At 43.0% G+C, this 26,536-nt stretch overlaps 1 protein-coding gene across 15 annotated transcripts in view; it reads right to left on the bottom strand.

Moving 5' to 3' along the window:
- The window catches only part of LOC138763304 (5'-nucleotidase domain-containing protein 2-like), a 130,764-nt gene that overhangs the window by 57,575 nt on the left and 46,653 nt on the right, over window positions 1-26,536 (bottom strand). For all 15 annotated transcript variants that reach the window (XR_011357479.1, XM_069937205.1, XM_069937212.1 and 12 more), the window contains exons 7-11: window positions 25,073-25,133; window positions 23,164-23,266; window positions 19,617-19,718; window positions 19,182-19,263; window positions 8,430-8,516 (exon numbers count right to left, since the gene is read on the bottom strand). Coding sequence is in view for 14 of the 15 variants with exons in the window: in XM_069937205.1 (XP_069793306.1) it covers window positions 8,430-8,516; window positions 19,182-19,263; window positions 19,617-19,718; window positions 23,164-23,266; window positions 25,073-25,133 (435 nt within the window). In the remaining variant the exon portion in view is untranslated. The remainder of the gene's footprint in view (window positions 1-8,429; window positions 8,517-19,181; window positions 19,264-19,616; window positions 19,719-23,163; window positions 23,267-25,072; window positions 25,134-26,536) is intronic.

Below are 26,536 nucleotides of genomic sequence, written 5' to 3'. Positions count from 1 at the left end.
TTTGAGGCAGCGTCACAGAGCAAACACACATATTATAACCATCTTACAACATTAAGATAAAAGAAATTAAAATAATAGTGCACAAAAAGTAAGGCAGTGTCTTTGGTTCATTGATCATTCGGGAATCCGATGGCAGCGGGGCAGGGAAGAAGTTGTCTTTGTTTCATTGAGTCCTCGTCTTTGGGCTTCTATACTTTTTCCCTCTATGGTAGCAGACTGAAAAGGGCATGCCCTGGGTGGTGGGGGTCTTTGAGGATAGAGGCTGCTTTTTTAAGAGACTGCCTCATGTAGATGTCCTATTTGGAGTGAAGTCTGGTGCCTATAATGTCGCAGGCCGAGTTAACAACCCTTTGGAGTTTATTCTTGTCCTGAGAATTGGGACCTTCATACTAGCCAGAATGCTCTCCACCGTACACCTGTAGAAGTCTACAAGAGTCTTCAGTGACATACTAAATCTCCTCAGACACCTCACTAAGAATAGCTGCTGGTGAGACTCTGTGATTGCATCAACAGGAAGGCTCCAGGACAGATCCTTGGAGATATTGACACCCAGGAATTTGAGGTTTTCTTGACCCTCTCCACTACTGAGCCCTTAATGAAGACTAGGTCGTGATCCCCGGACTTCCTCCTGAAGTCCACAATCATCTCCTTGGATTTGTCGATGTTGAGCGCAAGGTTGTTGTCGTTACACCATTCAACGAGCTGATCTATCTCCCTCCTGTACACTTCCTTATTGGCATTTGTGATTCTGCTAACAACTGTGGTGTCATCAGCAAACTTATTTATAGCATTGGAATTGTGTCTGGCCACACGGTTGTGGGTGTATAATGAGTAGAGCAGTGGGCTAAGCACGCATCCTTGGGGTACACCTGTGTGATAATCAGTGAGGAGGAGACGTTTCCAATTTGTACTGACTGTGGCCTTCCAATGAGAAAGTCAAGGATCAAGTTGCAGAGTGGGGTACAGAGGCCTAGAGTTTGTAGCTTCTTGTCCAGTACTGAGGGATTAATAGTATTGAAGGCCGAGCTGTAGTCTATGAAGAGCAGCCGTATGTATGAATTGCTGTTTTTGAGGTGATCCAGAGCTAAGTGGAGAACCAGTGATATTGCATCTAGTGTGGAGAGATTGTGACGATAGGCAAATTACAGAGGGTCCAGATCTATGTTATTTCTGGTCATGACCAGCCTCTCAAAGCGTTTCATCACAGTAGATGTTAGTGCTACTGGGTCATTGAGTCAGCTCACACCACTCTACTTGGGTACTGGGATGATTGGTGCCCTTTTGAAGCAGGTGGGAATCTCTGACTGCAGCAGTGAGAGGTTGAAAATGTCTGTGAACACTCCAATTAGTTGGTTGGTGCAGATCTTCAGAACCCTGCCAGGTATGCAGACAGGGCCTGACGCCTTGCAAGGGTTCACCCTCTCGAATGATGTTCTGCAGTCACCCTCAGCAACAGATATCACAGGGTCCTCAGTCTTTTCAGGGATTCTAGTAGACATGGCTTGGTTCTTCTTCTTCTTCTCAAAGTGGGCCTAGTGTTAGCCCTTGCTTTTTAGGCTGTAATGGCCTGCACTTCCTACCATAGCTGGCATGTATCTGTCTCCGTCTCTAGCTTCCTCCAAAATTGCCACTTTGTTTCGGAGTTGGCCTTCCACAGGTCATACCTGGACTTCTTGTATAGATCCTGATCCATGGCCTTAAAAACCCTTGTTCTTGGGATGTGGATTCTCTGATTCATCCAGAGCTTCTGGTTGGGGAACATCCGGTATTTGCACGTGGGCACACACTCATCCATGAAGGTCTTGAAGAAGTTGGTGACACTTGTATATTCATTCAAGTCCATGGATGAGTCTTGAATATTTTCCAGTCCACCAATTCAAAGCACTCCTGCAGATGCTCCTCCACCTCCCTCAACCATACTTTAGCTGTCTTCACCACTGATGCTGTGGTTTTTGGTCTCTGCTTGCAGAAGTACAGCCAGGTGATCAGACTTGCCGAAGTGTGGTCATGGTATGGCTCGGTATGTGTTTCTCATGATGGTGTAGGAGTGGTCAAGTGTGTTGGTTCCCCTGGTCTCACATGATGTGTTGGTGGTGGTTTGTCAAAGTCTTCTTCAGGTTGGCCGGATTGAAGTCTCTCACAATGATCAGGATGGCATCAGGATGTGCCGTCTCATGGCTGTTTAATCACAGTGCTCAGTCCCTCCAGTGCCAGCCTGAGATTAGCCTGGGTTGGAATGTACTCTGCGACCAGGATGATGGGAGTGAACTCCCTCGGCAGGTAGAATGGGCGACACTTGATCGCCAGGTGTTCCAGGTCAGGCTGAAGGACTGGGGCATGACCGTCACGTCTGTGTGCCACGATGAATTGACGATGACACAAACGGTGCCACTTCTGGTTTTTCCAGATGGTGGTCTTCAGTCAGTGCGATGGAGGGTGTAGCCCTTGGGCTGCAGCGCCATGTACGGTATGTCCGCATTTAGCTTCATTTCTGTAAAGCACATCACGCAGCACTCCTTAATGTGTCTCTGATGTTGAAGTCTGGCTTGGAGTTCATTAAGTTTGTTCTCCAAGGATTATACATTGGCCAAGAGGATGGTAAGGAGCAGAAACCTCAGGTCCCGGCGTCTCAGGTTGACCTGTAGCAAACCCCCCCCACTCCGCCACCCCTGAATCTACGTGGTCAGGTCTTCTTTACCTGGCCTTTGGCCCGTTGCTGGTAGCTCGCATGGGGTTTAAATGGTCCATGCGATGTCCCTTTAAATCACCCGTAAAGTTTAAATATTTGCCAAAGCCCTTTCCTGCTCACGGTGTCGAAGGCTTTGGTGAGGTCAACAAAGGTGATGTAGAGTCCTTTGTTTTGTTCTCTGCACTTTTCTTGGAGCTGTCTGAGGGCAAAGACCATGTCAGTGGTTTCTCTGTTTGCGCGAAAGCCGCACTGTGATTCTGGGAGAATATTCTCGGCGACACTAGGTATTATTCTATTTAGTAGAATCCTAGCGAAGATTTTGCCTGCAATGGAGAGCAACGTGATTCCCCTGTAGTTTGAGCAGTCTGATTTCTCGCCTTTGTTTTTGTACAGGGTGATGATGGTGGCATCACGAAGATCCTGAGGCAGTTTACCTTGGTCCCAACAAAGCTCGAAAAACTCATGCAGTTTGGCATGCAGAGTTTTGCCGCCAGCCTTCCAGACTTCTGGGGGGATTCCATCCATACCTGCTGCTTTGCCACTTTTCAGTTGTTCGATTGCCTTATATGTCTCATCCAGGGTGGGAACCTCATCCAGCTCTAGCCTTAGGGGCTGTTGAGGGAGCTGGAGCAGGGCGGAATCTTGGACTGAGCGGTTGGCACTGAAAAGAGATTGGAAGTGTTCTGACCATCGGTTGAGGATGGAGATCTTGTCGCTGAGGAGGACTTTGCCGTCTGAGCTGCGCAGCGGGCTTTGGACTTGGGGTGAGGGGCCGTACACAGCCTTTAGAGCCTCGTAGAAACCCCTGAAGTCGCCAATGTCCGCGCTGAGCTGTGTTCGTTTGGCGAGGCTAGTCCACCACTCATTTTGGATCTCCCGGAGTTTGCGCTGAAGATGGCTGCATGCGCGACGGAAGGCTTGTTTCTTCTCTGGACAGGACGGCTTTGTAAGGTGAGCCTGGTGGGCAGCTCACTTCTTTGCCAGCAGCTCCTGGATTTCCTGGCTGTTTTCGTCAAACCAGTCCTTGTTTTTCCTGGAGGAGAAGCCCAGTACCTCTTCAGTGGATTGCAGTATGGTAGAGCGCATCGGATGTCCCCCAAAGTTCCTCAACATGATTATCCAACTGCACGAAAACCAACAAGGTCGGGTCAGATACAGCAATGAGCTCTCTGAACCCTTCTCCATTAACAATGGCGTGAAGCAAGGCTGTGTTCTCGCACCAACCCTCTTTTCAATCTTCTTCAGCATGATGCTGAACCAAGCCATGAAAGACCCCAACAATGAAGACGCTGTTTACATCCGGTACCGCACGGATGGCAGTCTCTTCAATCTGAGGCGCCTGCAAGCTCACACCAAGACACAAGAGAAACTTGTCCGTGAACTACTCTTTGCAGACGATGCCGCTTTAGTTGCCCATTCAGAGCCAGCTCTTCAGCGCTTGACGTCCTGCTTTGCGGAAACTGCCAAAATGTTTGGCCTGGAAGTCAGCCTGAAGAAAACTGAGGTCCTCCATCAGCCAGCTCCCCACCATGATTACCAGCCCCCCCACATCTCCATCGGGCACACAAAACTCAAAACGGTCAACCAGTTTACCTATCTCGGCTGCACCATTTCATCAGATGCAAGGATCGACAATGAGATAGACAAAAGACTCGCCAAGGCAAATAGCGCCTTTGGAAGACTACACAAAAGAGTCTGGAAAAACAACCAACTGAAAAACCTCACAAAGATAAGCGTATACAGAGCCGTTGTCATACCCACACTCCTGTTTGGCTCCGAATCATGGGTCCTCTACCGGCACCACCTACAGCTCCTAGAACGCTTCCACCAGCGTTGTCTCCGCTCCATCCTCAACATCCATTGGAGCGCTTACATCCCTAACGTCGAAGTACTCGAGATGGCAGAGGTCGACAGCATCGAGTCCTCGCTGCTGAAGATCCAGCTGCGCTGGATGGGTCACGTCTCCAGAATGGAGGACCATCGCCTTCCCAAGATCGTGTTATATGGCGAGCTCTCCACTGGCCACCGTGACAGAGGTGCACCAAAGAAAAGGTACAAGGACTGCCTAAAGAAATCTCTTGGTGCCTGCCACATTGACCACCGCCAGTGGGCTGATAACGCCTCAAACCATGCATCTTGGCACCTCACAGTTTGGCGGGCAGCAACCTCCTTTGTAGAAGACCGCAGAGCCCACCTCACTGACAAAAGGCAAAGGAGGAAAAACCCAACACCCAACCCCAACCAACCAATTTTCCCCTGCAACCGCTGCAATCGTGTCTGCCTGTCCCGCATCGGACTTGTCAGCCACAAACGAGCCTGCAGCTGACGTGGACTTTTTACCCCCTCCATAAATCTTCGTCCGCGAAGCCAAGCCAAAGAAGAAGAAAGTTTAAATGTGCTGAGCGTCTGCTGTTTGCGACTCTCGCAAAGTTTAAATGGCCCAATCGCTCGCTGTTTGAAACTCCCACGGTGTTATTGTACTTGCCTGAGTGCCGGCTGTTTAATTTACTGATTTTTAAGCTCTTTCCTGTACTTGGTCTGATTGTTATTTGAATCCCAGCCCATTACTGTGGTGTTGTCAGCAAATATGAAGATGGAGTTGGAACAGTATTTAGTTGTGCAGACGTGGTACAGAGGAAGTATCAACACCTCTCAATACTCCCAACTAATGACCCAGAAACAAAGATTGCTGGTTTTGTCAATAACATTTTGGATATTTGATCCAGTGTTAATATATGATCCATGGTTCATTAGTTCAAAGAGATGGCTCATGACCTACAAAATGTTCCAAAAACACTATAAATAGCAATACTTGGGAACTGTAGCATCTTAGGTACAGAAAGATTGTAGTGACCAACAGGATAATAACCAAATGACCTGCTTCTTTTGTACTTAATATTCAGATGCTTTTCTACAAAATGTTGCATTGACCCAAGAGAATCACAACATAACACTGCAGGCAAAAAGCAGCACCTTCAACAATGAGATGCCTCTTCTAACATTGAATTGTACTGCCAGCCTGGACTTTAGTGCTCAGCAGTTGAGAATAGGATTTTTTCCCCCACAAACTTCAACTTCAGAAAGTACACTATGTTAGCAATGACTTCAGGATTCATTGCTAACATACTAGATTATTTTTAAAAAACCAATAGTGGCTTAGAAGTCATATGGCAGCACGCTGGCCTTCATGAGTCGGGACACTGAGTTGAAGAGCAGTGAGGTAATGTTGCAGCTCCACAAAACTCTGGTTAGGCCACACTTGGACTATTGCATTTGGTTCTGGTCCCCTCATTACAAGAAGGATGCAGCTGCTTTAGAGGGGGTGCAGGATATATTTGCCAGGATGTTGCCTGGATTGGAAAGCATGTCCTATGAAGGTTGACAGAGGTAGGGGTTTTCTCTTTGGTGTGATGATAAATGTAACGAGACTTGGGCGGCACAGTTAGCATAGTGTTAGCACAAAACTGTGACAGCACTAGCGTTCGAATCCCACATTGCCAGTTTGTACATTTTCCCCGTGTCTGCATCCTCCCACTGATCAAAATGTACCGGGGGTTGTAGGTCAATTGGAGTGTGATTGGGTGGCATGGGCTAAAAGCGCCTGTTATTGTGCTGTGTCTCTAAATTTAAAAATGTAAATTTAAATTGAAAACATTTAAAGGGATACAAGAAAATATGGGACTAACATAGGATGGACCTGGCAAGGCACTGAAAATCTGTGCCAACCAAAGAGCTGGAGTGTTCATGGACATTTTTAATCTCTCACTGTTGCAGTCAGAGATTCCCACCTGCTTCAAAGGGCTCAATCATCCAGTGCCCAAGGAGAGTGGTGTGAGCTGTCTCAATCACTCTCACCCAGTAGGACTAACTTCTACTGATGAAACGCTTTGAGAGGCTGGTCATGGGCAGAATTAACACACACCTAAATAAAGCACTGGACCCACTGCAATTTGCCGACTGTCACAATCGCTCCACAGCAGATGCAATATCACTGGCTCTCCACTCAACTCAGAATCACCTACAAAACAGCAGTTCGTACATATGGCTGCTTCTCATCAACTACAACTCTCCCTTCAACACCAGTATACCCTCAGTACTGATCAACAAGCTCAAAACCCTGGCACTTTGCATCCCCATCTGCAACTGGATCTTTGCCTTCATCATCAGAAGACCACAGCCAGTATGAATTGGAAACAATGTCTCCTCCTCATGGACAATCAACTCAGACACACCTCAAGGACGTGTGCTTAGCCCACTTCTCTATTCACCCCACACCCATGACTTTGTGGCCAGACGCAATTCCAATTCAGTCTACAAATTTGCTGATGACACCATGATTGTCAGCAGAATCACAGACAGCAATGACGAAGATCAGCTCGTTGAGTCGTGCCACACAAACAAACCACTCAATGTTAGCAAAACCAAGGAGATGATTATGGACCAGGAGGAAGTCAGGAGAACACGAACCAGACCTCAATGTGGGGTAAGCAGTGGAGAGGGTCAAGAACTTCAAATTCCTGGGTGTCAACATCTCCAAGAATCTCTCTTGGAGACTCCATGTCGATGCAATCAAGGCGGCGGCGGCTCACCAGCGGCTATACTTCTTAAGGAGTTTGAGGAGCTTCAGTATGTATCTGAAGGCTCTTTAAAATCTTTTACAGGTGTACCATTGAGAGGATTCTGGCTGGTTGCATCACTATCTGGGTTCCTATGCTAAGGATGAGATGGAACTCCATAGTGTTGTTAACTCAGTCTGTGACATCAGGGGCACCAAACTTCACTCCATTGTGGACATCTACAAGAGGCAAAACACAGGATTCTGTTGACACCATGGTTAAGTGAAAAAACATAAATGCTGGAGAAACTCAGCAGGTCAAACAGTGTCTTTACGTAGCAAAGGTAAAGATACATCACCAACATTTTGGGCTTTGCTACATAAAGGCACTGTTTGACCTGCTGAGTTTCTCCAGCATTTGTGTGTTTTTTCACATCTACAAGAGGCGGTATCTTAAGAAAGCAGCCTCTATCTTCAAGGACCCCCACTCAAGGACAGCTTCTTCCCCTCTGCCATCAGATTCCTGAATGAACAATGAACTTTTTCTTGCACTATTTTTATTATTTTGTTAGGTTGAATGTTTGCACTGCAAATCAACAAATTTTATGACATGTTCATTACAATAAATTCTGATTTTGACCATTTCCCAGGGTGACAATAGCAAATATCAGAGGACATCTGTTTAAGGTGAGTGGAGGAGCATTTAGAGGAGATGCCATAGATAAGGTTTTTCTTTTACATACAGAGAACAGTGGGTGCTTGAAAAGCATTGCTGGGAGTGGTCGTGGAGGCTGGTACAATAGAAACATTCAAAAGACTTCAATAGGCATGAAACAAAGAAAATAAGAGTGTTATGGGTGTGAGGTGGGGAGGATTAGATTGTTGCGGAGTAGCTTTATACGGGTCAGCACAACATGATGGGCTGAAGGGCCTCTTTGATGCTATTCTATGTTCTAAAATTTCCTCTCATTAATTGCAGCTCTAAGAGTTCACTGTCATCCCTAAAGGAACAGTACAGGAAAAAAAGTTCTTGTGCTGTATATTATATATACATTTTTTAAAAATGTGTATGAATCTTTTTGCTTGGAATTCACCAAGGAGATGATTGTGATCAATGACACTTCCATTAATTTGTAGACTGCTGAGTGAATGTGATTTAAACATTGGCTTTACGAATGTACTTACTGCCAGGTCACTGTACAGATGGTCACCAAAATAAAGCACCTTGGATCCACGCCAGCCTGTCAACCGCAGAAAATCAAACAGATTACCCTGGAGATTGAAAGAACAAAGACAAGTTGAAACAGTTGAAATTTCAGAATGTTCAGTTAGATAGAGTAGACCTTAAAAAAGGCTGGAGAAAGCTTCCTGTACAATGAATTGAACAGTAAAGTTAGCCTAAACGCCAACTTCAGAAGACTATTATATATTAGTAAAACCCATTAAAACCTTACAGCAAAGAGCTGCCAATCTTAATGAGCAAACGTGGTCTTCCTTTCTTTGGAAAAAAAATACAAGTTTCTAATATGTGTATCAATAACACTTTTTTAGAGGGAAGTAACATTCTCCTTCCAAGAATTGATGTGTTGCTTGGCCAAAAATTAAAACTTTCTATTTAAAATATTTATGAAGACTATCATCATAAACAGACATGTTAAAAACTGTTAAAGAATGAGGACAAATGCTGGCTCTGTATTTATTTCTTTCCAAAAGACCAACTAAATTACTTGTATTAAATACAGAGATCAGCTGGGATGAGTGGGCTCAAAGGTGGACGCAGAGTGCTGCCAATGTCCACACACTCCCTTATCAACAACCATGTTACAGGGTATTATAGCAACTGCACCCTACTCCCACCTCCCCACCATGAGACGATCTGGGAAACCCAATTATAATTTTGTTGAGAGAGCTAACAAGATTTCTGCTGTTGCTTGGGCCTAAGTACTCAAAGCCTTTAAATTTCTATTTTAACATCAGCAAACTGTAAACAACAAATGCAGTGCAAGAGGCAATGTCAAGTAGTTGAACAAAAAGTCCGCAGATGCTGGGTTTGAGTGCAATGCAAAAATATGCTGGTGAAACTCAGCAGGTCATGCAGCATCCATCAGAAGTAAAGGGTAATCAATGTTTCTGGCCTGGGCCTGATCAACATTTTTAAAATACTGAAGAAATCTGATACGACAACAGAAAATGTTGGAAAAACTCAGAAGATCACACAGCATCTGTGGAAAGAGAAACACAGCTTCTCAGGTATGGGAGCCTTTATCATGAGTTTTGATTTAGAATTCCAATTTTGATAGGGTAGAGTGCGTTTCTCCAACTGAAGTGGAGTTTCACACTCTCAGGGATAGGGGTCCGTTAAGGAGAACATTCTTCATTCGAAGGTTTTGGAATTTCCATCTCCATAGGGCTGTCAATGTTCCTACTATCAACAAGATCCTTCCAGACTGAAACAAGTGGAACTTAAGTGGCAAGAAGAGTTTCTGTGATCTTAATGAACTATGGATCAAGCTCAAGACTTGATACATTCTAATCAAGCCATTATTTATATTTTCAAACCAGATTGGATCAGGGTTTAAAAAAAAGACTGAGATTTACCAGTTCCTCCTTGCAGTCCAGCTGATTAAGCAACGGTATGAAGAAGAATTTTTAACAAACTGCAAGATACCAGACTCATAATGGTGTCACATGCCACAGCCATTTCAAAAGGACAGGACAGAGAAAGATGCTGCACAAGGAAAATACTGGAGATGCTAGAAAAATGAAATGAAACCTAACAAATGCTGGAGATACTTCAAAATTCAGTGGCAAGATCTTGATGTTTACCTTGCTGAAGGGCCCAAGCCCGAAAGCATCAGTCATGTATCTTTATCTTTGCTACATAAAGTACACTGTTTGACCAGTTGAGTTTCTTCAACTTTGTGTTTTTACTTTAACCACTGTGTCTGCAGACACAGTTACTTGTTACGGCAAAAAGGTGATGATGCTTTGCATCAATGATCAGTCTACTTTCAGATTTATTGCCAGAGTACATACATGTCATCACATACAACCCTGAGATTCCTTTTTCTTGCAGGCATGGCAGAATAACCACTAATTGGTAGTGCAAAAAATAAACTGTACACAGTGTAAGAATGTAAACAAGTAAAAGAACTGAAAAAAGATATCGAATATAAACAAAATGACTGTGCAATAGAGAATCTTTTTTATAAAAAAAATCAATTAAGTAAGTCCTTAAACAAGTCCCTGAGTGAGTTTGTTGTTGAGGAGTCTGATGGTGAAGGGGTAAGCAGCTGTTCCTGAACCTGGTGATGCAAGTCTTGTCAGCAGTGAGAACAGAGAGTGTGTTAGGTGGTGTAGATCCTCAATGAATGCTGCTGCTCTCTGATGGCAGTGTTCCTGGTAGATGTTCTCAATAGTGGGGAGGGTTTTGCCTGTGATGTCCTGGGCTCTGTCCACTACATTTTGCAGGGTTTTACGCTCTGGGACAATGGTGTCCCAATAGCAGCCAGACATCACACTTTCCACCACACATCTGTAGAAATTTGTCAGCGTTTCTGGTGTCATACCAAACCTCCACAAACTCCAGAGGATTATAGAGGTGCTGATGTGCTTTCTTCAGAATGCCATTGGTGTGTTGGTTTCAGGAAAGATCCTCTGAGATAGTGATTCCCAAGAACTTAAATTTTCTCACCCTCTCCATTTCTGATCCCCAATGATCACTGGATTGTATACCTCTGGTTTCATTTCCTGAAGTCAACAATCATCTCCTTAGTTTTGGTGACATTGAGTGCAAAGTTGTTGTTCATGCACTATTTAGCCACGTTTTCAATCTCCAACCTGTCTGCTGACTCATCAGCTTTCTTTATACAACCCACTACAATTGGCATTTTTTTTTTAATAGATGGTGTTATTGTTGTATCAAGCCACATAGTCGTAGATATAAAGTGAGTAGAGCAGGGGGCTAAGAACACAGTCCTTTGGTGCTCTGGTACTGATGGAGATTGTGGAGGAGAAGTTTTTACCAATCTTCTGATTGTGGTCTGAAGGTGAGAAAATCCATGATCCAATTACACAGTGGAGTGTTAACTTCCAGGTCTTGGAGTTTGCTGATCAGTTTTGAGGGGATGATGGTGTTAAATGCTGAATTATAGTCGATAAAGAAAAAATATAAAATGATGTAAAATAATATAAAATATTAAATTACATCCTGATCAATGTATCTCTACTGTCCAGATGTTCCAGGGCTTTGTGTAGAGCCAGTGGGATGCCATAGACATTTTGCTTCAATAGACGAATCTGAATGTATCCATGTCACTGCTCATACAAGAGCTGATATACTTCATTACCAGCCTTTCAAAGCACTTCATCATTGATGCAAGTGTGATTGGCCGATAGTCATTAAGTCAGGTTACTACACTCTTCTTGGGCACTGGAATGATTCAATGCCTGCTTGAAACAGGTGGGTAACATGCCCTGCTGGAGTGAGATATTGAAGACATCCATGAGTACATTGGTAAGTTGGTCAGCACAGATTTTTAAATTCTCGGCCAGGTACTCCATCCGGGCCAGATGATTTCCTCGGATTCACTCTCTTGAAGGCAGCACGCACCTCATCCTCAGTTAGGGACAGGATGAAATCATCAGGGGACATATGGGAGCCAAGGGGTGGTTCCTCACTGTTACTGTCGTCAAATCTGGCTTAGAAGGCATCGACTTCCTCTGGGAGTGAAACTTTGCTGTTTGCTTCTTCACCAGATTTGGTTTTGTTGGAATGAGAGGAATATTGCCTCAATAGACAAGCTTTGGTGCTAAAATAGTAAAGAAATGGTAAAGAAATGATTGCAATAAAACATTGCATTTCCCACGATAAAGCATTGGTTATCAATCGGAAGATTGCTTATGTTAGCAGAACCAGACTGGTAAAGCAACCACCAGTAACAAGACTGATCGATCAAATCATAAAAAAAAAAACAGGGAGGAAATTGACCACATGGATAAAGACATTCTAAATTATAAATCTATTAACTTCTCAGAAATATTATACAGCACAAAGCCATTGCAGGATTTTCTCATTCATAGGCTGTACTGATATCCTCCGACTTACGATCATAATTGGGACTAAAGGATCAGTCGTATCTTGAAATGGACGCAAGTTGGAATTTTTTCCATGGAGTATCGAAATCTTAAAGCAAACTTTTTAATCAAATCTTTTTTTTCATCATAGATTTGACGATAACAACTTAAAGCTTCCTGAATTTGTCGATCAATCTTGGCGACTCTTTCCACATTCTGGTCCATGCTTACCTTGTTAATCGGCATCCCAGGGTCCATAGGCTGGGTTCAGCCATCCTGATTCTGCATGTGCACAGGAATCAAGGTGCCAGGCCAAGTCAACGGACCCTGGGACGCTGACTAACAAGGTAAGTATGCATATTTTGGCTCTTGCACGCCCTGTATCCCTGTTAGAGTTTGTCAAATGCCTCATATTACATGTACATTTTATGATATTTAAAAAAAAATTTCGGTCATATGTGCAGATGGACACGGATCACAAGTCGGGGAATACTTTTACTTAATATGTAATTAGAGTGATAATATTGTTAACTGCTTTTATTTTCTTACAAGAAATCCTGTATTAGATGATATTTGGGTGACAATATTTTTGCCAAGGATTGATTAGCTTTCTGTCATTCAGCAGCTAAATAAAAATGACCAACCTTGGGTTAAGTGAATATACTCCCCATTTCCATTTCCTAGTTTAGTTGGCCATTAGCTAGGGATTCGAATATAAAAGAACTACATGAGAAATTGAAGGAATATGGAGAAATATTGGGGTACAAGATCAACGCAAATAAAAGTGAAGCGATGCCAATGAATAATGCGGATTATACAAAGTTTAAAAAAGAATCACCATTTAAATGGCAAACACAAGCAATCCGATACCTAGGTATTAGATTAGATAATAATTTAAGCCACCTATACAAATTAAATTATCAGCCATTAATGAAGAAATTACAGGATGACTTAGAACATTGGAAAGAATTGCCACTAACATTGATAGGGAGGGTAAACTGCATTAAAATGAATGTCTTCCCAAGGATACAATACCTATTTCAATCGTTACCAATTCCCTTAACAGAGAAATTTTTCAATGAACTAAAGAGAATAATAAGGAAATTCTTATGGAAAGGGGGAAAACCGAGGATAGCGCTAGATAAATTAACAGAATGGTACAAACAAGGTGGTTTGCAGCTACCAAACTTTAAAAATTATTATAGAGCAGCACAATTAAGGTATCTATCAGATTTTTATCAAACAGATTGGACCAAGATAGAGCTAGATAAAATAGGGGAGAAGGTACCAGAACATATACTTTATAAGTGGGGTGAAAAACTGGTGCAATATAGAAGTTCACCAGTACTCCACCATTTACTTAACAAATGGAAGATTCACATAGAAAGGAAAAAAAACAAATTACCAACTACCAAAATTATTATTGACGCAAAATCAAGTAATCCCTTTCACAATAGATAACCTTTCCTTTAGAGAATGGGAGACTTAAGGAATTAAAAGAATAGAACATTGTTTTTTGGGAAATAATTTATAAACATTTGAACAAATGAAGTACAAATATGGAATAACTCATGGTACAATGTTTGCATACCATCAACTGAAAGCTTATTTAAAGGATAAATTGGGAAACAGACTGAGATTACCAGAAGGAAGCAGATTTGAATATGTGATTACAGAAACAACTATAATAAAAAGATTTATAACAAACATGTACATCAAGCTGCAAGAGAGGAAAATCATGAAATAAGCAATAAACCCAAACAAAAGTGGAAAAAAGATTTAAACATAAAGATAAATAAAATATGGGAAAAGTTATGCTCTGGAACTATGAAAAATATAACACGAGGTTACGCATGATACAATATTATTGGTTAGACAGGCTATATATCACACCCCAAAAGTTAAATAAATGGGATCCAACATTATCAGATAGATCTTTTCGCTGTAAGAAGGAAATGGGAACAACAGTACATGCAATTCGGGCATGCGAGAAAGTGAAAAAGTTTTGGGAAGATCTAAATTAGGTATTAAATAAAATCACAAAAAGCAACATACCAAAAAATCCAGAGATCTTTCTTCTAAGTAATAGAAGAAGTAAAGAATTGGGCCTCAAACAGGATGAAGTGGAAAAAAGATTTATTATGATAGACTTTGCTGTAGCAAAAAAATGTATAATGTCAACTTGGAAATCAGAAGAGAGCCTGAGAGTACAGCAATGGTACATAGAAATGAATAAATGTATTCCATTGGAAAAAATAACATACAATTTAAAAAATAAAGTCACATTATTTGAACAAATTTGGAAAACGTACATGGAACACAACAGAGAGGGCTTACTGCGGACCTTCACCCCCTAAAATGATGAAATGAGAAGAAGACAAAATAACCTGATCCAATGTGTAAAAGTAGATGACACAATTTTCTTGTTTATTTTCATAGTGTGATAACATTGTTTAATGGGTTTATTGTATTGTATATGTTGAACGTTTAATGGGTTTGGAGGGGGGTGGGAAGGTAGGGGGGAAAAAAGGGGAGAAAATGCCACTGTGTATATTCAAGAGGGAAATGTTTGTGTGTATTTTGATTGATATGGTTCATAGTGTGAAAAATAATTTAAAAAAAAAAGCTAGGGATTCAAATGCTTCTGAATATCACAGACATTCAAAAAGATTACCAAAGCTTACCCCTGATGCCTTACCTCCCCGTATCTATATTAATGATTTCAAATTAAGTAGATTAGAATTTGTTGTCAATTATTTTAATAAACAACAACTTCCTGACACAAGGAACTCCTTATGAACAAACATGGTGCCAGATAAAAATATATATGAATTGGTGATTTCTACTTCTCCTAGAAAAAAGTTGCACCTTTATTTCCTGATATTAAAAGCCTGCTATATTAGCAAAGGGTCTTAAAACTCTCACCCAGCCCCAACTTCTGACCAAGCTTTATCAGCCCCATCATCAGAAATATTTGAAGCTGTGCTTTGATGCCTGCAGGAGGAGGTTGACCTCTTGCTCATCTTACAACATTTGGCCTCATCAGCCTAAGTTGGTCAACTGGTGTGCCGCCAATTTGAAAGGGCAACAACCGCGAAACTGACTGAGTCAAATCTAGGCAATAGGATAGATCTGCAAAGTAAGCTGGATGGCAAAAACAGAAGGGTGCGAAGCAAGGAGAGAGCAGCCATTATTCTAAGGTGGCTAAAAAGTACTGCAAAAGAAAAACATGTAAATAATACTCGACAGATGAAAACTGATCTGCATTTCATCAAGTATGCTGGTTTAAATAACCAGAAAGGTCTAATTACTGGCAGAACAAGTCTGCTGCTTTTCAGTCAAAATGTGGTAAACCAACATATATATTAATCTGTTTGGGCACACTTGTTGGCCAACTCTACCTGTAGCCCCTCCCACAGGCTCCTGAATAAAGGTGACTGTTCCACAGCCCCCTCCCTAGTGCAGTACAGTCGAGCAGTCTTTATTCTACAGCAATGGTTCTTGACCTTTTTCTTTACTCTCACATACCACTTTAAGTATTCCCTATGCCATCAGTGCTCTGTGATTAGAAAGGGATTGCTTAAGGTGATATGTGAGTGGGAGGAGAAGGTTGAGAATCACTGCTCTAGACCCAATTGTTACTGAAATATTTTGCACAAGAAAAATTGTCATTAGTCCATTTCCTTTGGAGTTTTGAAACCATGCACATAACGAGTCCATTAGGTATGATTAAAACAGTGGTTTTCAACCTTTTTTTCCCACCCACATGCCACCTTAAGCAATCCCTTTCTAATCACAGAGCACTGATGGGATATGGAATACTTAATGGGCTGATAACGCCTCAAACCGTGCATCTTGGCGCCTCACAGTTTGGCGGGCAGCAACCTCCTTTGAAGAAGACCGCAGAGCCCACCTCACTGACAAAAGGCAAAGGAGGAAAAACCCAACACCCAACCCCAACCAACCAATTTTCCCCTGCAACCGCTGCAATCGTGTCTGCCTGTCCCGCATCGGACTTGTCAGCCACAAACGAGCCTGCAGCTGACGTGGACTTTTTACCCCCCCATAAATCTTCGTCCGCGAAGCCAAGCCAAAGAAAGAAGAAAAGAAAGAAAGAAATGTGAGAGTAAAGAAAAAGGTTGAGAACCACTGCTCTCCAGCAAATCAAAGCCTATCAGTTTGCTCAACTTCAGTCTTTTGGAGTCATTGATGGTGCATCACTGAGTCAAGGCATTTCTGAAATATTTACACATCTAAGTCCACTTTCTTTAAAAAATATCCATTAAAATAGGTTCCCAACAAGTTATAGAAACTGAGAGTTACAGACAGGATATGCCACCTCAAACCACCCAATGCCCTGCCGTGGCAGGGCAGACCTCTCCTGCCCCATCTGTGCAGTTCCTGTCCTGGCCTCAGAACCTCCAAAACCAAAGCAGAACATCCAAAACTCTGCAGAGAAGTACTATCCCTCTTGCAAGGATGGCTGGGTCGGGGCACTACCTCCAAGTCATTAGGGCTCGATTCAAAATGCCAATTGTCTGCTGGCACATTCCCCAGTTCCTTGTTTCAGAGCAAAGATTAGGACAAAATGTTCCCAAGGCTGCAATTCAAATACACAGTCCTGTGTAATAGAGTTTGTTTACATTCTCACGGTCTATGCAATAAGCACAATCTTTTACCTGAACCCAAGAGTCAAACAGGCCCTTCAGTCCACTGGATTCACACTGTCCATAGAATCCTCATCTACTATAGGATGAGATTGGATCTCCTGGGGGAAGCTCATGTAGTAACAGGGAGAATGTCCAAGCACCATACAGACAGTACAAGAGGTTAAACTGAACTAGGGTCACTGGCGATACTAGTTATCATGAGTTTATAGGGGATACAGTAACCAACAGGGCACCCTTTCCCAATTATAGGAACCATCCTATCACGGTTTTCTGCTGCATCATCACAAGCAAGAAGAGATTAAAGACCCAGTTGTTCTCCCTGAACAAACAGAAGACTGAAATTATGAAAAATTGGGGAGCCAACTCCAGGAACAGTTGTGAGATTGCTACAGGCCTTCTGAGCCCATTTCAATATCAAAATGGTTGAACAAAAGAAAAAAATATTTTAGAGAGAGAACAGTGTTGTCACAGAAACAAAAACAGAAAATGTTGAATAAACTCAGCAAGGGAGGCAGCATCTGTGGAAAAACAAACCATCAATGGTTGCCTGCGTTTCCGCGAAGGGGGCCTGCGTTTCCGCGAAGGGGGCCTGCGTTTCCGCGAAGGGGGCCTGCGTTTCCGCGAAGGGGGCCTGCGTTTCCGCGAAGGGGGCCTGCGTTTCCGCGAAGGGGGCCTGCGTTTCCGCGAAGGGGGCCTGCGTTTCCGCGAAGGGGGCCTGCGTTTCCGCGAAGGGGGCCTGCGTTTCCGCGAAGGGGGCCTGCGTTTCCGCGAAGGGGGCCTGCGTTTCCGCGAAGGGGGCCTGCGTTTCCGCGAAGGGGGCCTGCGTTTCCGCGAAGGGGGCCTGCGTTTCCGCGAAGGGGGCCTGCGTTTCCGCGAAGCATTAACTGTTTGTCTTTCCAGAGTCTTGTCTGACTTGTTAAGATTACCCAGCATTTTCTCTTTTTGCTTCAGATTTCTGGCATCTGCAGTTCTTTTGACTTTAACATTGAAGATTTTACTGAAATACTCAAAAATCAATATAACACAACCATTTCTGATTTTAATACTGTGAAATTTACAAATTTACCAAATTAAAATACATCAATAATTTAAAAAAAAACAAAAATTGTGCATTTTTATTTGTGCAGTTTAAATGAAATTGGCAATGAAGCATGTAGATACTAACAACAAAGATACAACCTATTGAGTTAATCATCGCTCAGAATGGAAGCATAGGATATGCTGCTGGGTATTGCAATGCAAGTTGACTCTCTCCATAACCTACCAGCTAGCTCAAAAAATACAAATTGTATGTAACTACAGAGGTGTGAACTCGGCCAGAGCGATCATAGGCATTAGTTTCCACTCCATTGAGGACATATGCAGGAGGCCGTGTCTTAAGCAAGCTGCCTCTATTCTCAAGGACCCTCAGCACCCAGGTAATACACTCAACCATCAGGGAGGAGGTACGGAAATCTAAAGATGAACAACTCATGCCACAAGGACAGCTTCTTCCCCTCTGCCATCAGATTTCTGAATGGACAATGAACCACAGACACTACCTCGTCTTCTCTTCTTTTTGCACTAATGGATTTACTTTTAAAATTTAATTTGATAGCAATATTTGCACAACAATGCTGCCACCAAACAATGAATTTCACGACATGTTCATGACAATAAATTCTGATTCCTGGCCCATTTGAGTGTGATAATTAGGCCAGGCAGGAATTCTTCAGAGAAATATTTGCATTTTCCCTTTTTCTGGCCTGTGATGTCATTGAAAACAATAATTTCTGCAGTTAAGGAATAGAGCTAGAAGGTATTTTCTTGTAAAAGAACCACACAAAAATTCATTGGGCAGAGAAGCATCTCTTATTAAAGTAACTTCTATCTGTCCTTGGATTTTTTTCCTCCCTAAATAATCCCAAATATAATCCAGAAGATTTCCTAAAAATGTTAAAGATCTACACTCCTGCTTGGGACATTTTTGTTAGTCTAGCCCCTCCACTTTTAGCTTACAGTTTGTTTCAAATAAAGCAAAATAGAAAGTTATTTCATTAAAACTCATTTTGATCAATTTTCTCACATCATTTTGAGAATAAGGCAGGTTTTCACTGAACAACCAGGTATCAAATCGAATGTCTGTCAGCAAGCAGCACAGACAATTTGGAACTTGTGCTCTTTCTTCAAAGCACAGACCTATTATTCTGACCTGTTTATACATTTTGCCCTTCTCCAAGGTGTTGATTTTGTCCCACTGCAGTGAGCCTGTATCATCCAGTCTTCGGAAAGGCCTGGCAAAATAAAGCAAGTTATTACCCAGTCTAAAATTGAACAAATGTTGTAACCCATACATATTAAATCTCAAATCTTATCACTTGTTACACTCAGAACATATAGATACTTATTCTTAACTTGGGAAAGTACCATCTTCCTTTTAGTTTCTTTCCGAAAAAATATCGTCACTTCATTTTGTCACCTCCAACAGTTTCCCTGTCTAGTTACAGTAGTATTTCCACAGTTTATTTTACATAAATGGTGTTAAATAATTTCCGTCATCAAAAAAAACAAGTGTTAAGTTCATAGATTATAAAACAAAAATGCTCAGAATTTCTTATCAGAATGGTTAAAACTGTCCTCCACATACTTGCGCTTATCTGTAAAAAAACTTGGCTTGTCAGCTTGGACGATCACCAAATCAAAAAGGTCCCGCCAGTCGTCACCCACCATGTATTTCATTCCTTTATCACTGTGTAAAATTATTAAAAAATTTAAAAATTTTAAAAATTGAAGCTTTTGCGCACTGAATCAACACAACCCCACACTGTTACACACACAGATTGATATTGGATATCCGAAAGATAAAGGTTCCATTATTGTCACATAATACTTCATTAATAATATAACACATCAAATTCTTTAACTTTGACTACTGTAAGGCAGACAGAGTCGCCACTATGCCCAGCACCCCTCACAGAAACCTACATCAACTGGTCTTCCGATGACAGTTAGAGATGACACTTTCCAAGATCTAGTATTTAACAATTTCGAAACATGGCATCTTCAAAGAAACATGAGGATGATATTCCAAATTACTTTTATTAAACCAAACTTTGAGGATGCAGCTTTAAGTAGTTTTAATTCATTAATAAAACAGATAAACACTTTGCATAACTTTGCACTATATTTAAAGACATCAATATTGAACGTTAAATAGATACAAGAGAAATAGATTAAATAAGATGATAGAAGATGAATTCAAAGTATCTTGAGCTCACGTCTCCTTCTTGGTCCACTAAGATATTATGACATAGTCACAATAGTAACACTACAAACAATACTTTTCCTTAAAAGGATAGCAAAAAAATTAACTAAAATTCAACAACAGAAGGTCTTCCTTCCAGACACAGACCAGGCCTGAGCACGCGCAGATTCCAAGATCTGACAATCTTTGACATATTCAGGCTATTAGGCTCGTTAACATATTTCCAAACATCCACTGTCTAAATTCATAGTTTATCAAGGAATGACAGGTTGCAAAGGTTCCTTTCAACGCACTGAAGATTTGGGTTAGACAAAGACTCGGGTAATAATTTTCAAAATCCAGTCAAGTTCATTTAACTGTCAACATTTTCTTAAAATTACAGCTAGTTTTCATTGGATGCCTTTAATTTTTATTATAACATCACATAACTAAACAGTGCAAGAAAGTAAAAAAATCTGGTCATTGTGAGGAGGGGCGGAGGGGCGGGGGGCGGAGGGGCGGGGGGCGGGGGGCGGGGGGGCGGGGGGCGGGGGGGCGGGGGGCGGGGGGCGGGGGGGCGGGGGGCGGGGGGGCGGGGGGCGGGGGGGCGGGGGGCGGGGGGGCGGGGGGCGGAGGGGCGGGGGGCGGAGGGGCGGGGGGCGGAGGGGCGGGGGGCGGAGGGGCGGGGGGCGGAGGGGCGGGGGGCGGGGGGCGGAGGGGCGGGGGGCGGAGGAGGGGCGGGGGGCGGAGGAGGGGCGGGGGGCGGAGGAGGGGCGGGGGGCGGAGGAGGGGCGGGGGGCGGAGGAGGGGCGGGGGGCGGAGGAGGGGCGGGGGGCGGAGGAGGGGCGGGGGGCGGAGGAGGGGCGGGGGGCGGAGGAGGGGCGGGGGGCGGAGGAGGGGCGGGGGGCGGAGGGGCGGGGGGCGGAGGGGCGGGGGGCGGAGGGGCGGGGGGCGGAGGGGCGGGGGGCGGAGGGGCGGGGGGCGGAGGAGGGGCGGGGGGCGGAGGAGGGGCGGGGGGCGGAGGAGGGGCGGGGGGCGGAGGAGGGGCGGGGGGCGGAGGAGGGGCGGGGGGCGGAGGAGGGGCGGGGGGCGGAGGAGGGGCGGGGGGCGGAGGAGGGGCGGGGGGCGGAGGAGGGGCGGGGGGCGGAGGAGGGGCGGGGGGCGGAGGAGGGGCGGGGGGCGGAGGAGGGGCGGGGGGCGGAGGAGGGGCGGGGGGTGGAGGAGGGGCGGGGGGGGCGGAGAAGATGTGGGATGAAATGAGAAAACCCAGGGAAGTCTCGCAGTACCTCGGAAATTCCACAAATTCCACAATGACAGTACCCAAGTTAAGGACTGACGCCAGGTGATTGGAGCTGTAGTTGTGACAGCTTGCCCTGGAAATGTGGGAATAGTACTGGACTCAACCAGAGAACTAGGCTTTCTGGACCTGGTAATGGGCATCATTATGGGATTAATAATTGACCCAGTGGAGGAGTGTTTACATACCAATCATCTGTCACTGTAACTATACTTAACTCAATGCTTCTATTTGCTTTAACATTTAAAATAATATCCTTGAACTATTTTTTCCCTCAAACTGAACGTGAAATTCAAACCTATGATAATTGCAAAGCAGGGACACCTGCCATAGGTCATTAATTAATCCCAATATTACTTAATGGCAGGTCTAGAATAACCTGCTCTCTGGTTGGTTCCAGAAACTCCTACTAAATGCACTGTCAAAACAAGACCACTGTAAATTGGAGAAGCAACACCTTATATTTTATCTGGGCACCCTCCAACCACATGGCATTAACATCGACTTCTCTTGTTTTTGCTAGACCACTCCCCGTTCCTTCTCTCTTTCTCATGTTTCTGTCTTCTTCCCTCCAGCTTTCCACCCACCCTCCGTTTCACTCATACGCCATCCCCTCTCCCCTTGTTTGCTGCTGTGCCCTCTCTCCCTTATGCACAGCTTACCTTGCGCCTGTGGGTTTGTGCTCCTCCCCCTCCACCATTTTATTCTGGCACCTGCCTCCATTTTCCTCACACCTTGACGAAACATTAGTTAGGTCTCTTTATCTTTTGACCTGCTAAGTTTCTCCAGCATTGTTTTTACTTGAATCACAGCATCTGCAGACTTTAGAATTTTACTCCCACTAAATTCACTTTGATGCTGATCTTGCCCATCTGATTTTTTAAGACTACATTCAGTTCAGATCTCGAGTCATCACAGTACCATTCTGACAAGTTTGCTTCATCTCTTTTTTTAAAAAATAATTTCCACTTTGAAATAAAATTTTGTATCACAATCAAGAAATTAATATAGTAATGGCAAAAATAAAAATCACTCACCACCACCAAATTACTTCCAACTTTCCTGAACTTGCAGTATCATATTCCAAGACTATCTTTCTCTATCTTTACTTAACTTCCTGCTCTTTCAAAAATATCAAGTACACTTCCATTCTATTTTGTCCTGCAGTTAAGTTGCAATTAGATCATATTCATCTCCAAAATAGCAATGATACACATTTCTATTACTAAAACAAATGAAAAACATTGAACAAAACTATTAGGTTTAGTTTGATTTCTCCATTCCTTATATTATCAAACAAGAACAATGCATAGAACGGATTATCCAAGGGTGCTGACATGTTATAATGTTTATCAGCTGACACGTCTATGATCTATGGGTACAGAGACACAATATATCCTCCTCACTGCAGTGCCACAAGTTTCCAGACAAGGAGGCAAGTCATTCCTCGAATTGACCCGTTTTACAGCATTTTGGCTAATTGTTTTCAAGTTTGGCTGAACTGTGCAATTCAATGATTGTCAATGTCCATATTCCACTTGGACTCTCCAAAGGGAAACAGGGAAACTTGTAAACCACAAAAACAAGGAAGCCAATCAGGTATCAGAACATGCACACCATCGCATTCTATAGGAGATGAAAGTCTGTACGTACACAAATTGGTAAGGACTGTTGGTGATAAGGAAGAGCTTCTTTCCATTATTAACCAAGCACTTTAGGACAGCATACGTTTCATCTCCGTGAAGAATGCAATTTTCTGTAATTGGGGAAGGAAGGAAAAGATTATCATTGACACTAATCCATGTTCCACAGCTTCAGGATCAATATTGTTCACATAAGAATATAAGAAACAGGAGTAGGAGTAGGCCATCAAGCCTGCTTCGACATTCAATGAAATCAAGGCTGGTCTGATGATAGGCTCATCTCCACCTACCTGTCGTTTCCACATATTTCTTAATTCCCCTCCTATGCAAAAATCTATCCAACCTGGTCTTAAATATATTCACTGAGGCGAATTCCATAGATTCACCACCCTAAGAGAAAAGCAGTTCCTCTTCATATCCATTCTAAATGTACTATCCCGAACCCTGAAGCTACGCCCCCTAGTTCTTGTCTCACCTATCAGTGGGAAAAACCTACCTATAAATTATCTGATCCTTTCATAATTTTATATGTTTCTATAACATTCCCTCTCATTCCAGCAATGTACAATCCAAGACAATTCAATCTCTCCTCATATGCTAACCCCATCATTTCTGGAATCAAACTGGTGAACCTTCTCTGCACTCCAAGGCCAGAATATTCTTCCTCTAGTAAGGAGACCAGAACTGCATGCAGTACTCCAGATGCAGTCTCATCAGTACCCAGTACTGTTGCTGCACTCAATTCCTTGAGCAATGAAGGCCAACATTCTATTTGCCTTCTTGATAGCCTGCGCACCTGCAAACTAACCTTTTGCAATTCATGCACCAGCACTCCCAAGTCTTTCTGCACGGCATTCATTTGCCATTTAAATAATAATCTGATCTTCCATTTTTCTTTCCAAAGTGAATAACCTCACATTTACCAACATTATAGTCCATTTGCCAAACCCTTGCCCGCTCACTTAACCTATCTTTATCTCTCTGCAGACACACTGTATCCTCTGCTTATTGATGGCTTTCCTCACATTTTAGTATTTTAAAGACACCAACATATCTTCTGTTGTGAAAAAATATCTCTCTCACTTTGATTCCAATTCATCACCTCTCCAGCTCGCAACTTTGAAAGCCTGGAGAGACATCTGATCAAGTAAATTTTGTGCACTTGACTGTGGAACAAAAACCAAATGTGGGAATTGCACACGCCTGATTATGGGAGTGCTTGGCCACATCCATTAAGTTCACACGTCAGGGAAGAATGAATGAGAAGGACTCCTCACCAAATGAAGGGACACAGGTTGAAAAAGTCAATTTGATGTTCTGCCCGGCTTTGCCCATTACATTCCCACTAGTAAGTACAGACTAATGAAGAATAACAAGGATCCCTCGAAATGAGTGGATGGTGAGCAGGTCATGGAAATGCCAGAGAGGTTTTCAGTGTAGGACTTTTGCAAACTCTGTTTTACAAACCAATCCAAAATTCAAGCACTACAACAAAGAAGAGGATGACAATGTTAAATATATTAAATTATCAAACACTTCAGCTACTCACTGCCATAGAATTAACATATCTGCATACCGATCCTAAAAAATAAGATACAGGAGAAGCTGAGAAGCAAAAGATTTAGCAAAGCCATGCTGAAGTGATTCAGACAAGTCTAGCCACCCTAGTATCAACCTTTGTGGCGTCAATCAAGATCAAGATAAATTGCAGTATATCCTTTTTCAGGAAAGCCCAAATACTTGAGGGCTGCTCACAAATTCTCAACAGATTAGAGAGGCTAACGATACTCAAGATAACAGAGCCATGACACCATAATCAGTGGAAGTTCCCTGGATTTATCAACGGCATCCTGAAAAGAATCAACAGTAGTGCTACAACAGAGTACCTAGCATTCCAGTACAAAATGTTGCTCACTTACCAAAGTCCTTTTCAATCCACTTATACATCATTCCTTTGACATGAACAGTAGTTATTGCATCCTGAAGAGGTGGAAGAAATCATTATCAATCTGTGTTGGACAACTCTGACCTTTCATGAATGATATCAATATAAAGTATTTGCATAAAATCCAAATATTCTTATGTTAGTTACATCCAAGTCCTCTCCTATCAAAAACAACAGATTTTTAGGAGACATCACACTCCACACAGCTAAATGGTGCCAAATAATGCAATTACAATCATCCTGCCAGGTGTACCACATCTCCACTCACACATTCAATTACATTAACAATAAACTAAACCAACCCAAAGTCTCCACATCCAGCAGCTTGTTAACCTCTTCATTCTCTCTGAAAGCCTGCAGCTGCATCTACAAACAGAACAGTACAGCACAGGAACAGGCCTTTCAGCCCAACATGTCTAAACTGCCCACAATGCCAAATTAAACTCATCTCATCTGCTTACACATGGTCTCTATTCACTGCCAGCTCACGCATCTGTCTTAAAGGCTCTTAAACATCTGCTCCCACCATCTCATTCAGGCATCTATCTCTGTGTAAAAATACTTGCTTCAAGAATCTCCTTTAAACTTTCCCCTCTCACAAGAACCCAAGCCCTCCAGTATTTAACATTTCAGCTTGGGAAAAGACCACATATTTCTCTCTGATTTTTTTAATCTACATGTTCAGCCTCCCTCACCCACCCCCCCCCCCCCCACACCCCCACTCCACAGTAAATAATCCGTGTGTGACAAACCCCTTCTTCGAGCCAATAAAATACAATCCAGGTAACATCTTGATGAACCTCTTCGGCACCCTCTTCAAAGCCTCTACATCCTTCCTATAATGTGGCCAACAGAAATGTACATAATATTCCAAATGTGGCCTAACCAAGGTTTCTACAGCTGCAACTTGACTTTCCAACTTTTATTCTCAATGCACCATGATATTCTCCTCCTTTAGCACTCTCTGCACACTCATGCTCCCAAGGGTCCTACCATTTACTTATATTTTCCTCTGTATTGGACCTTCCAAAATGCAAAAACATTATCTGCCATTTTTCTACCAATTGATCTAAATCTTGATGCTTCCCTTGACAAACTTCCTTGCTGTCCACAGCTCCAGATTTTGAATCACATCCTGTCTCCAACTTTTCCAGTTGCTAACCAGCTAGACTGTCAACACGAGAAAATAGGAGCAGGGTTAAGACAACAACTCCTCAAACTTGCCTCCCCATTCAATATGGTCAAGGGTCATCTGTGTCAATTCTCCATAGCCTTCTTTTCCCTGATCTTTAAATTCATCCAATGACTTACCCTCGTCAACCATCCTGGGTGAAATATTCCTGAGATTCACTATGCTTTACAAACAATCAGGTAGCGAAGCTGAAGAGGAAATAAGTGTCAATGGGGCTTTTCTGCCAGCCTCAGTTCATCCTTAATA

The sequence above is a fragment of the Narcine bancroftii genome, chromosome 5 (genome assembly GCF_036971445.1).
Source record: "Narcine bancroftii isolate sNarBan1 chromosome 5, sNarBan1.hap1, whole genome shotgun sequence".
NCBI lineage: Eukaryota > Metazoa > Chordata > Chondrichthyes > Torpediniformes > Narcinidae > Narcine > Narcine bancroftii.
This window is presented reverse-complemented; position numbering and strand designations above follow the sequence as displayed.